General features: G+C 41.9%; 1 protein-coding gene across 1 annotated transcript in view; it reads right to left on the bottom strand.

Annotated features, from left to right (window-relative positions):
• The window catches only part of SCML2 (sex comb on midleg-like 2 (Drosophila)), a 60,321-nt gene extending 48,510 nt beyond the window's left edge, over positions 1 to 11,811 (bottom strand). The window contains exons 1-4 of the mRNA XM_018561713.1: positions 11,709 to 11,811; positions 9,910 to 9,980; positions 7,574 to 7,808; positions 6,772 to 6,860 (exon numbers count right to left, since the gene is read on the bottom strand). Coding sequence (XP_018417215.1) covers positions 6,772 to 6,860; positions 7,574 to 7,808; positions 9,910 to 9,980; positions 11,709 to 11,736 — 423 coding nt within the window. The 5' untranslated portion in view covers positions 11,737 to 11,811. The remainder of the gene's footprint in view (positions 1 to 6,771; positions 6,861 to 7,573; positions 7,809 to 9,909; positions 9,981 to 11,708) is intronic.
• Positions 11,812 to 14,098: the final 2,287 nt, after the last annotated feature.

Raw genomic sequence — 14,098 nt, 5'->3', positions numbered from 1 at the left:
CTGGCCGTATAACAAAACCTAAAACACAGTTTAGGGGGGAAAAAACTACCCCTTGTGGGAAAAAAAAACCCTCTCTCCAGACTATTCATTTCAACAATCTTCTCATAAGATTATATGTGTATTTGATATAATTTAGGCATGGGGTTTACCTGTAAAAAACAAACAAAAACAAAAAAAAACTTCCAAAAGCCGCGAAACTTCTGCTGGACCCCACCTTCTTAAATAAGATTCCATCAGCACCAGCACACTCAAAGCTGTCCCTAAAGTATTACTCTTTACCTAGCCTTTTGTATAGCTGTGGGGGTAGGAGCAGAGAGGTGAAGGGAAGAGGAACTGGGCCAGCACAGACATAATTAGACAATCCCTTTAGGAGAGCGATATCATGGGCAAGGTGGGAGGGGGTTGTGCTGCCAAAATTACTCTTCTGAAGTAGCAACATTTGCTAGCAAGTTCAGAAGCACACTGCAAGTCAATAAAAAATAATATATGTATGGAGAAAAACTCTGCAAGCATTTAAAAATACTTGATTTTCAATGTTTTTTAACTCCAATTTTGTACATTGGTGACAGGATCTCTTTATGTACTAAATAGCAAGGCACACATAGAAAAATGTCTGGACCAGGAAAAGAAAAGCACTAATCCCAGGATGGAAAGAAGGGTTCCCTATATTTCTCCATGCAAGCTATGCTGTTACACAGCCTATTGATGACCCTGAAATGGACACTGACACACAATTTTAAATGCTGCCTAGTTCTGGACTAAAATACTGAAATGGACGCATGAATAATTCATTTTCCAGGAGCATGCAGAAGTTTGCATCAATATGTACGACACAAGCTTGAAAACAGAACTATAGATGTACGCAGGAAGAATAAAGTCCTTAAAGCCCATCTGTGCACAGGCTATGGATATAAATATTTTACATATTTTTTTGCTGTAAAAAAGCTTTAAAACCAGCTATTACTAACCTCTCTAGCTGCTTCTACTCTTTAGTAATACATCAAATTCAGGTTTCAACAGCTTACAGCACCAGTGTGTTTACATTAGAAGGTTATCAGCTGTAAAGTTTCTGCTACCAGAGAAAAGAAGAAAAAAGGAGCCAAGTTTTCAGAGCCTCTGTTGGCTGAAGATTCACTTCTCAACAATGCCTATAGCTACAGAGGTCAGAAAGGGCTGGTTTTGTAGTTTGTTTTTTACCGCATGTTCAGAATATGTAAATAGGTAACGTGCACCTGTGCCCAGACTATGCACATTAAAAGGAAGCACACTTTAGTATACATACTTTATCCCAGGAGTAAAAAAAGACCATGGTGATTTAAAAACCCTGGCAATGCTTTTTTTCTAAAGCCTATCTCCTTAACTAGAATCACCATGCAGCTCACAAAAAACTGCTGTATACTTTATAAGATATCTTCTAATAGACAATCCTGGTCCCCAAATGGGAGAGGAAGTAGAAAGTTCAAATATTATGTAGGTAGAATACAAACTCAGTGTCATTATTAAAGAAAACAAAAAGGACTACCTGTTAGTCTATTTCATAATCTTCATGTTCATCTTCTATAACGACACCTTAAGTGGAACTTTTGATAAATTCCCCCCACAGTCTTTTCTCCAAACTGGAGCAGAAGCTTATATCAACCAATCAGCTTCTCTCTTCAGTTAAGGTTTGGAAATGAAAGGTGGATGCTGATTGGTTGCCATGGGCAACTGCTCCAGATTTTGTCTGCTCCAGTTTTGATAAATTCCCCTCCTTGTGTCTCTCCTGCCAAAAATTACCTATTTTCACTAGGAAAAAAATGTATTTCCTGCATCTATTAGATGGTAAAAAATATTAACAGTCACCTATAAAGCCATCCAGTACTCTGCCTCCGGATATATCTCAGACCTTGTCTCAAAGTATGACTCTAAACGTCCCCTCCGCTCATCCATTGACCTCCTGCTTTCCAGCTCCCTTGTCCACTCCTCCCATACTCGCCTCCAGGACTTCTCTAGAGCCTCTCCCATCCTCTGGAACTCCTTACCCCAACCTGTCCGTCTATCTCCCACCTTGACTGCCTTTAGGCGTTCCCTAAAGACTCATCTCTTCAGGGAAGCCTATCCCACCGCAACCTAACCACTGAACCTTCACATTCTCACATAATTCATTCCCACAGCTACCTCATGTATCATTTCCCCCTCCTCTTTTAGATTGTAAGCCCTCAGGGGCAGGGCCCTCCTTACCATCTTGTCTTGAATTGTATTGTAACTGTAATGTCTTCCTTATATTGTAAAGCGCTGCGCAAACTGTTGGTGCTAATTCCGTGTATAAGACGCTACTTTTTCATTAAAATGTTTACCTAAAATAGAGGGGCGTCTTATACACGGGGGCCGAGAGGAGAACCGTGTTTGCGAAACTGCCGAAAGCGCCGATACCACTGCAAACTACCGTTGCCTCACGAGTGAAACTTCGGATTGCAGAGACAAGATAAGTTTTCCTCCAATCATAAATCTTTTGTACCTGAGCTGTTGCTGGGGAGAGTGTCTCTGTAATCCGCTCTCCCCAGCAACAGCTGACGTCAGGTACAAAAGATTTATGATTGGAGGAAAACTGTTTTGCGTCTGTATTCCGATCATAAATCTTTTGTACCGGACGTCAGCCGACGCTCGGGAGAGCGTGTAGCCAGTGCTGTAATGTCAGAGCATAACGTGATTGAGGTAAGTGTGATGCATTATGCCATTTAAAAAATTGATTTCTGAATTTTGGGTAAGAAAAGTTGGGGGCGTCTTATACATAGGGGCGTCTTGTAGACTGAAAAATACAGTAAATACTATGTAATAATAATAATAATGGTAAAGGGTTGAGAGCCAATTGCCAAAATTGTGCGATTCCTGTGCACGTTTTACACATAATTTACTGAACACTAATTCATTCAAAAAATAAAATCGACCTTTATAATTACAAAGAAGTGCGTTAATGAGCCAGAAACCTTCCAGCCTTTATTCTGCTACTGTTCCGAGCAATAGATTTTTGGAAGAGTGTAACCATGGTTATCTCAGAATATTATATGTTAATGAGAATACTTTATGATTTTGAATTGAGTAACTCAATTGTACTGAAATGAACCTAACTGATGGCACCTCACAAATCACAGATTTCCTGTGTGGATAAGGCAGCTCTTATACACACACTTTTACGAGCAGTAAATGCCTGAACACATTTTAGAAAATGTAGCCTTAATGGATCCATAGCTGAAGATCTCAACTCCTAGAAGAATAGGACTTGGAATTGCACTTCTTTGTAATTATAAAGGTCGATTATTTTTTGAATGAATTAGTGTTCAGTAAATTATGTGTAAAACGTGCACAGGAATCGCACAATTTTGGCAATTGGCTCTCAACCCTTTACCATTATTATTATTACATAGTATTTATATAGCGCCAACAGTTTGCGCAGCGCTTTACAATATAAGGAAGACATTACAGTTACAATACAATTCAAGACAAGATGGTAAGGAGGGCCCTGCCCCTGAGGGCTTACTCTCATATCATTTATACTTGAAACATTATTGCAAGTATACATTACGTAAGGGAAAGGACTGGGCGCAATGAAAGTAGGGTTTAATCTGTACTGTATGAGTATTATGTTTACACCTGTGGTTCTCAAATGGGGGGTGGGGGTGGGGGGGTCGCAACCACGTGATCAGTGGGTGGCCGCAAGCCTTCCACCCCTAGTGTAGCACTGTCAGTTTTTTCACAAAGTAGCCATTCAAAATATGCTGCCCGGTGCCAAGTGTAAGCTTAAGGTGGGGTGGTGTGAAGGTATGGCCACGAGGGAGCTCCATCCACACGTGTATTGCTTGCAGAGGTTTCTGGACCAGAGTGACGTCACATTCTGGCTCCCGGCACCCCTACAGGGCGTGCAAGGGAGCTGTACATGCAATGCACATATGGATGGAGCTCCATCACAGCACAGCATTCCACACTGGACCCCAGACTGAGGATCCACTCCAATTCTCATAAGGAAGGAAGGGAGACTGGGTGGATCTAAAAAAAAAAAAAAAAATGTGTGTGTGTGTAAGAGAATGTCTGCGAGTGTTTGAGGGCCCGTTCACACTAGCAGAGTACGTTAATAGCACAGACCCATGCGATTAACTTACTGTACCACACAATCGCACCTACAGCACACATTCTGCTGCGGGACGTGTGGTGCCCTGCCATTCATTTAAATGGCACCCCAAACACACATCCTGCCCACAGTTCGATCGCCCAGTGGAACGCGCAGTACTGCAATGCCGTGCATCCCAGTGCGGTGCGATTTGGGTCGCACCTTAGCGACCAAGGTCAAAAGTGGGTCCCGAGGTTACAATTGTTGAGAACAAGGAAAAAGAGAGGTCCTCACAAGCAGAATAGTGTGCCAACCACGGAGGTTACTTCAGACCATATTTAGAAAAATGAGAATACATTAACACAATAATTGCACTTAAATACGGTATATTGCACCACATCCCAAAAGAACCACCTTTAAAATTGACAACGTTGTCCTATCCCTCACATGCATCCACTCTTTCCTAAGGGGTTACCAAATAGTCCACCTAAAGCAGGGATGTCCAAACTCCGGCCCTCCAGCTGTGGTGAAACTACAAATCCCATGAATGATCTCTCTCCGGGAGTCATGTCGGTGGCTGTGAGAATCTTGCAAAGCCTCATGGGATTCGTAGTTCCACCACAGCTGGAGGGCCGCAGTTTGGACATCCCGACCTAAAGGGATAATATAATTATACTGGGCTATTGGCCCTGAACCGTATACATGATCCGCTGCAGTTCATAAGATTTGAAGCAAGTAAGAATTTATCCAGGCATCCACCGGCAACTCCGGTAATCAATAATTAGTCATTGACTGTACTACTAGTAGTACTTCACTGAATAGATTAGCGGATCGATTCCTGGACCAAAAAATGCAGAAAATAAAAAGTCAGTCACAGAGACACATAATTGATACTGTGAGTCTATATCAGCAATTACTCTTTTAACCGGAAGATCCTGGACTTTAAGCTTTACTTGATTCCACATGAGTGGCAGATGTATCCATCTGACAGAGAGCTATCAAACAATTTTCAATTCAGAAGTTTTATCACTGACACTGATGTTTGGGGGCAGATCGATCAATCCGAGCCACACGTTTTAACGCTGATGTCAATCAGTGTATTCAACCAAAGGCTGCAGAGACTTGGCTCGTACACAGAAAACTCTGATCATAATAACCTTGGGCAGGGGCAGCTGAAGCGGACCATCCAGTTAGTAACGTTTCACAGAGTTCAAGGTGTATTGATTAAGCCACAAGAGATCGTCTACTCAGCATGACATCGCTTTGCCTTCCACAAATGAATGAATGAATATAACGCACAGAGCGTTCACAAGGCACTAACCGGCTTTCCCTTCGCAGTGCAATGTCCACAAATCTCCAAGTTTTGCATCTGAGATATAATAGCTGTGAGCATCACAACTGTGTCATTTCTGTCAAATCCCGGGTGGACAGAGAAACCCCATCAGGCTGAAAATGTTAACACGTTTCGCCCCTCCTCCTGGGGCTTCGTCAGAACATTTCCATGTATGAGCCAATGTTAAAAGGTGGTTCTTTTGGGATGTGGTGCAATATATTTAAGTGCAATTATTGTGTTAATAAATGTATTCTCATGTTTCTAAATATGGTCTGAAGTAACCTCTGTGGTCGGCACACTATTCTGCATGCGAGGACCTCTCTTTTTCCTTGTATGCCTTGGTTATAGACCTTCATTATTGTTCAATGATTGTGTGCGTCTCTGGGGGAGTCCATGAACGCATGATTTATTAGGTAACCTCCGGGGAATAACTCTTTTGTGGCTTACAATGGTTGAGAACCACTGGTTTACATCATAGGTACATACAAATATTAAAGTTCTAAACACTATGCTAGATTTGAATATTTAGCACACTGCAAAGTAATGTATACCTGTTTTTATTCTAGCTTTAACATATCCCAAATAATGAAATGCATTTGATTTCTGAACCTTATACTTTCATATTTACCATTTTTGCTGTTTTTCCAACACTGCCCAGTGTAATCATACATTTTCCCTTTCATGCAAACTTTCAACAAACCTGTAAAGAAGCTAAATGCTCCGCTAGCGAGCTCTATATCACTTAAATATGCTAGATCAGGGGTAGGCAAGCTTGGCACTCCAACTATGTTTAAAAACAACAAACCCCATCATGCGTCTGCCTCTGGAAGTCATGCCTGCTGCTGTCAGTCTTACAGTGGCTCATGGGATTTGTAATTTCACCACATATATATATATATATATAAGCTTTTAATTATAGGTGGCCAATTGTTAATTCCAAGCTTTTAACTCCTCATAACCACAGAGAGAAAGCAATGTTCAGGCTCAAAAGACAAGGAAGGTGTGGTCTAGATCAGCCTTTCTCAACCAGGGTGCCGCAGTACCTTCCCTAGGTGTGCTTCGAAATTTTCGCACACCATCATGCCTTTCAATGGGCTGGCCGTGAAAATGAACTATGCCAATCCAGGGAGGGTGGGATCCATTCAGAAAAAGAAAGAAGTTAGCCTCCCTCCAGGCCTGCTCCACCTCCTGCTCTCTGCCATGCTGCCACACTTGAGGCACCTGATGTGAAGGGGTAGGGGGGACTCTAATTCCAGTATCCTGAGCCTCACACTAGCCTAACAGTCTGCTCTGGCTCTCAAATTTGGTCTTCTACATAAGATTCCAAACCTCGATTCCCCCACCATGCTCTTACCTTTTTAAAGTAAGCTGCTGGCGCCATTTCTGCTCCATTTAATGTTCTTAAGAGAAACATGGGCCAGGAAGAGGCGTTCATCCGGAATCCTGTAAACATTTTAGAACAACATTAAGTCTCACAATTCCTCTATATTTTATACACAGTTAAGGACAACAATAATATGCAGTGATAATGCCACATGGTAATTTGCAGCCTTAAAACAGGATTTGATGGAATGTATAGTTACTTTAAGGTTTTTTTCCCCCTTTAAGATATGCATGTAAGTGATCGGTTTAATGCAAAAAAAAAAAAAAAAGTTATTAAAAAGTTGAACATAAAATGCTGATGCTTTGACTTCTCTCCACTGCATGACCTGTGAGTGCCTCTATACCTACTTTGGATTTGTATGGATATTTTTGTGGATGACCACCTGAGCATTTAGCTACACAAAGAGTAGGGTGGCTACCCCTGGGACTGTTTAAAGTTTGCCTTCTGTCTTTCTTCTGTAGACTCGTAATTGCCCCTTCACACAAAATAAGCAGATAAAAAAGGCAGAAATAATTGTAGTCCAGTCTAGTGACAACCAAAGGTCCCTACATAGAAACAGTGGAAGAATAAATGTAGCAAACGAGGAGCTGGACGTTTAATTGCAGGAATAAAAGTCTGAAAAACACTATTTGTTTTTGGGTTTAGATACACTTAATACAATAATAAAGTATGGAAGAGCAAGCATGTAAAAAAATGAACCAATAACTTTTAAAACTGGTTACAATAATACTTCACTCACAATTCATTGCAAAGACTGCATCATCACCCTTACCCAAAGGTGGCTGCAGCATATCTCCCTTTTTCTCGCATGTGCCAATTTGTTGGATGTCAGCGGAATCCACCAGCCTCCAAAAGTCATTTTTATCATCACTGCCATCCAGGCGCAAACGTAAACGAGCTCCTGAGATTCCAATGACTGTCGCTATACAAACAGACGTAACGTTTCGAGGGTCATGAGCTTCCACTTTCATACCAACTTTAAAATCGTTGCAGGGTGGAGTCCTAGACTACAAAAATAACCCAATATAAAACCATGTCTTTAACTGTAACACATTATCACATTTTATTATGAAATACTCATGGATGCAGTGAAAAGCTCAAAACTGGCAATGCGCAAACAGGTAGAGTAACAATAGAATGGGTAAAGAAACAAAGAAGTGGCAAAACTTCATGTCATGTTATCTTGTAAAGCGCTGCGCAAACTGTTGGCGCTATATAAATCCTGTATAATAATGTCATGACAAAAAAGTTTTACCAACTAGTTAAAAGGCAAAACGTCAGACTGCAAAATATCTTCTAGATTCACACGCTACTGATAATTCATGAAAGGGAATGGTTAAGAGCTCCCACAAGTGGTTTAATCTGGTAATACAAAAAAAACAATGGGAAAAATGAGGACCTTGCCTTACAATAAAGTCCAAACAAGATTATGATTATATTCCTCTGCTGTTGTCATCGGCTGAAGACACTGGTTGATAACCACAGAGTTAAATTCAATTCCCTCAGGAACACACAAAAAAAAGTTTAAAAAAAAAAAAAAGGGAACAGTGTGATGTACCGAGACAACACATCTCACCGCCAGAGCTGCTACAACACACTAGCCCGCCTGCTAAAACTCTCATATTTGTATTAATGATTTTACAGCCACGGATGCTTCAGGAGAACTTTGCATATGGTAGGTTGCCATCTTTAAACTACGCCTGTGGCTGTAAGAAAACAAGTCCCATCAACATATTCTCTGGCTTACAGTGTATTATAGCCAAGTGCATTTCAGCTGTGTAACAAGTAAAGGGTTCATTCACTTTTTCACAAAAAATTAAAAAGGTGAACTAGATCACAAGGTCACCTCTGCAGTCTCTGGAACTCCAGAAGAAAAGTGAAAACAATACAAAGGGCAGGAGTGGGTGTGTGATGGCAGTCACATAATCATCAGTTGGATCTACAACCAGCCAGATCACTTCTGCGGAAAGGTCCTAAGTTTGCTGAAGAAAAAAAGGAGGAAGAGGAAGTGGGCTGAATACTGCTGGCAATCAGACTGGTGGAAAAGAAGAGTTGCATGGGAGATCTCCAGATTGAAAGTTAATATTACAACAAAAATTGTATGTTTATTTTACAGCCCCATTCACACCTGCAAATGGGGCTGATTACACAAGCCTCATGTAGCTGTTCGCAAGATTCTCACGACGCAATAATTTATTGAAATCTCGTTTCTACTGCAGTTAATGAAACTGCAAAGAGCACGCTCAAATACCTAGCATAGCATGCATCAAAAGGATTACAATATCATATAGCGCCTTCTCACACCAGGTCCAGTGCGTTCCCGCAGCTAGGCGTGCTTGAACGCACTGGATCGCATACTGTGAAGGCTCCCTGCATTCTGGTGTGGGTGTGTGGGGGGGTGGGTGTGCATTAAAGTCAATGGCATCGCAGCCATGGCCCCCATGCTCACAGTGCTTGTACAAATAGTGGTTTTACTATTTTGTGCGATCGAACTGGACCGGAACGCAGGCATTGCTGTGCCACGCATTCTGGTGCGGGCGGGGCTGCAGTGCCATTGACTTGAACACACCGCCACGCTCCCACCCACCCCAGAATGCAGGGAGCCTTCACAGTATGCGATCCAGTGCTTTCTAGCGCGGCTAGCTGCTGGAACGCAATGGAAGTGGTGTGAACAGGCCCTAAGGGTTGTTAGACACTCCATCAGTGTCACATTGTGTCTTGATTTCCATTTAGTTTCCATATACCAGTGAGGCGTAGTGACCTGAGAATATACAGTGTGTTCTATTTCAATGTAGGTTTGTCTGCAAGCACATAGATGTGCTAGATTTGGGTGGGAGCACACTGTGGGATTCAATGAAAAATGGTAGGCTGAAGTCAAGGATGGAGCTGAGATTTACAATAAGCAGAATGCTATCTAGGTAATAAAAAAAGTGAGTTGGGGAAGAAGGGAGTTGTTCTCTATATGGGCGAGAGAAGCGAAAAGGGGAGGGGGTGGAGGGAGAGGTGGGGGAATATACAGAGCAAAGGTCATGATGGAGTCAGTTTTTACTGGAGTGTGCTTATAAACTAGTTTTGACAGATTAACTTATCACAAGCTGTATGACGTACCTGTCTGAAATAAAGCGCAGGAGCACCAACTGCACCACTCTCCTTCAAGTATTCTTCCCAGTTAAACAGTTCTGAAAAATAACCCAAACAATAACCAAATTAAGATATGTAACAGCATATAATGGTTAACAAGTAAACTCACGCTTCAGAGGGAGATATTAACACCAGCAGTGTGCCCATACTACATACCACTGCTGAACACCCTGGGCACTAGCTATTCAGAAAATACCACTTGTATGACATCCTTTCACTTACAAGAAGCAAAGTATTCCAAACTTCCACAGCATGACCCCCATCCCCTTCACACCTTGCAGCATGAAGAGATCTTTCCTGATATTCAAGTGGAAAATCTGTTATAGGCTTCTGTCTTGTGACGTGTCTCAAGTAATACTCCACACCCCCAAGTCATATGGACAAACTGCTGATTTTAGTGTGGTATGTTTTATGGTTTTTAGGTTACTGAACGAAATGATTCAATTAGATTGTTGAGCGGAAGTAAATGTTGACAACCTTTTGAGCAACCAACAACACACCAACTTGCCCCTCCACATAAAACAGCAGTCTTCTTGCATTCCCTGCCTTGCAGCACTGGGGGTCCCTGGTTTATATCCCGGTCAGGTCACCATGTGCAAGGATTTGCATGGTCTTCCTGTGCTTGTGTGGATTTCCTCCTAGTACTCCGGTTTTCTCCCACACGCCAAAGACATCCTGGTTAATTGGCTTCTGTCTAAATTGGCCTTGTATGTGTGTGCAATAGGGGCCTTAAATTGTAAGCTCCTTGAGGGAAGGGACTGATGTGAATGTGCATTAATACGCTACATAAATTGTCAGCACTATATAAATACCAATAATAATCTGTGTTGGCTAACCCCAATTTTTACAGAGATTGCTATATGTTAATAATTTTTTGTTAAAAGGAGCAGTTAAAACCACTATCATAATAAACGACTTAAAAAGCACTGTACTAATAATGCACTGAACAGTCAGGTTGGGTTTCAGGAAACTATGTATTTTGACTGCCAAAGCCAGAAATTAGTCTATGGCTCAGATTGTTTGGGCCCATTGAAACTGCTGTGCACTGGGTGAAGATTGAACAATATGCAGGTAAAACCACAGCTCACTGCAGTGTGAATTAAGGGAACAACAATAAAGTCTTTTGGCTTCTGTTGTGTACAACACAAAACCCACATCATTACAACTAGGGATGCACAGATACTTTTCGAGTACCAGTGCCGATACTTGGCATTTTCATGAGAACTACCAGGGTTGCAGCGGTTGCAGCTGGGACCTGGCTCTGGCGCTCCACCACTGTCCTGAAATAATTAGTCTGTATGGTTTTAGAAAAACTGTCACATGACAATAAACAAAAATGTATCAGTACTCGTACTTGTAAGTACTCGGCAAGTACCAGTACTCGTACTCACAAAACTGGTATCTGTGGATCCCTTTATTTATAGTTATAAAAACAAAATTGTACATTAAAAGCAGAGATGTACAAATCCCAGGAGCTCCGTGTGCTCCTTACAAATGACAGCTGCCTCCTAACTTTTGAATTTTTCTCTAGTCTAGTCTTGGAGCTGGAAAAGTATCGATACATGTACGCGTACCGAGTACTGTACTTGGTATCTGTGCAACCCTAATTATAACGCACATCAACTCAATGCATGGTAAATGCAAGGCAAGTGGGGAGAATTCAGGCATAAACCTTCAAATATTTAAAACAAAATCGAAATGTACAAAAATGTCCTACACAAAGAAAATACCTAGGCAAGTGTAGAATTTTTTTTTTAGATCAGTACCTTTTGTTCTTTTTGCCGCAGTCTTCATAACGGATGACGTGCTTAAGCTAAGCTTTTGGCGATAGGGTTGTTTCGTGACTTGTACTGCTTACTTCTCTCAGTGCAGTAGCTTTCTAGGAAATGAAAACATAAATATTACTCAACAATTCAAACAGGGTCATACAGCACAATCTGCAAGTATAAACGCCATCAAAGCAGCTGTAGCAACAACTTATAAATATACATAAATAACTTACATTAGGCTCAATACATGTGAATGATTACATTAATTTCACAGTGCCCAGGATCTTGCTGAACACCTGAAGTATCTAACTAACAGCCAAGAAACTCAGATTGCCAAGGAGGAAGCTGTCACAGGAAATTTCAAAACACACGCCATAGGTAATGGGTTCCCCATCACCCGGAGCCATTACAGTAACAAAGAAAAGGTATGTGGTATCTACATGTAAAGAGTGATTTCAGTTGGGAACTCATTAACAGTACAGAGCTTCCCTCTGTTTGTTACACAGGCTGACGGAGGACTTGTTTACACTATAAAAAAGGGGAATTTTTTCAGATTGCACTGTAACGGAACGCAGAAATTCCACGCGTTCTGGTGTGGGCGGGGGCGTGGCTGCGGTGCTATTGACTTTAAAGCACCGCCATGCCCCCTCCCACCCATGAATGCAGGAAGCTGGCCGGGATGCGCTCCAGTGCGTTCCAGCAGCGAATTGTGCTGGAACACACAGGAGGTGGTCTGAACCAGCTATAACAAACATTTGATGCCTGCTCTGAAGAGCTACTCTAAGTAGGGTATACACCGGTAGATTTCATTTGATTTTCGTTTTGATTTAACATTCAGTTTGGGAATGAATGGAGTTTCCCCGAACGAAAACCACATTCCCTGTAAGACTTTCGTTCAAATCAAGAAAACTTTTCCAACATGCAGTCAAAACAGATCAATTTGACCCCATCAACTATTAGAAAATGGAACGTATGCTGCCGAAATGAATTTCATTCATTCAAAATCTGTTCAAGGTATAATCTACTTTAAGGTCTGCAAAATTACCCAATTTATGTACTGTGGCATTACTTCTGCTTTTGGCGATGCTTTGCTTGTAAAGGGGGTGCTATTGGTCTATATATGTTTCTTATATGTGCACAGATTGTCCAAATACAATTATTTTGCACGTAGCCAATTTCTGCCCTGTGGGGCCTTTATTTTAAGAATGAACATTCATTGCAATGACCAGGGCTTGAAAAATGAGCTCATCCCCTCGTCTGTGACAAGAGGACGGCGGAGCCACACAAGTAGCTTCCCGGCCGGAAGCTTTACATTCAACCGATCGGACGTCTCTAGAGACGCCCGATCGCTTGTATTAGCAGCTGCCACTGCCGCTCAGGAGGTCCGCTGTGCCCGGTGTGGGCCGGGACCGGCACGGCTGCTCTGACAGGAGATAAAAGGAAGATCGGTACATGATCTCCCTCTGGTCTCCTCTCCAGTGCCCGAATGCAGGAAGTGATGTATATCACATCACTTCCGCATTCTGCTGGCCTGTCACTCTCCAGTTCAGACGTTGGTGAAGCAGATCTCTGCTTCATCAGCTTCTCTGGGGGTTCCTAGGTGACATTAGGGGTCTTAGAGACCCCTGATGTCTCTATAAAGAGGACCCGTCATGTAAATTGGCTATCACATAGGGGAGCTCTTAGCCCACCATGTGATGGCAATAAGGTTAAAGTGACATTAAAGTCAATTTCCCCCCCCCCTCCCCAGCGCACAAAGAAAAAAAAAAAAAGTTTAAACTGCTGTCTTTAGCGGGTTTTTTTTCTCTCAACCGTTTGCCTATGTCTAATGCTTGATAGCAGTAGATATAGGCAAAAAAACGGGAGGGTTTATAACCCCTTTAAGTGTAAAAAAAAAATAAAAAATCTACATTATAGTAAAAAAATTACCACCCCTCCCACAGTGGTGATTAAATATCACTAAAAGAAAGCTCTGTGTGCCTAAAAAATGTTAACATAAATTTCAAGGCTATAGTCATGCTGACTGGTGACATTTTTGACTGATTGGTGAGACACCCTAACATTTTTCAAGCCCTCGCAATGACCATAGCACGCCTATTAAATAAGCAATACAAATGTTATGTATTTTTCCACAAATTATGATTTTGCCATAGTGTGCCCAATTTTCCTTCGTCACCTAAATCCATAGCTCAATATCACTGCTCCCCCATAGCAGCACTAGAGCGAATGGCGGATGCACAACAGTTGAGCCCGTCATGCTCCAGCATCAGCAGTTAATCACAGTACAAAAGTCCGGTCAAACACCGCAAGCTTCGCTGAAAAATGTATTATAGTACATGGGTACACATCTTCCCACCGTGTGTGTGTGTGTGTGTGTGTGTGTGTGT

Source organism: Nanorana parkeri, unplaced genomic scaffold, assembly GCF_000935625.1.
Source record: "Nanorana parkeri isolate BGI_ZX_2015 unplaced genomic scaffold, ASM93562v1 scaffold539, whole genome shotgun sequence".
NCBI lineage: Eukaryota > Metazoa > Chordata > Amphibia > Anura > Dicroglossidae > Nanorana > Nanorana parkeri.
Note: the sequence above shows the minus strand (reverse complement) of the source record. Positions and strands in the feature narration are given on the sequence as shown.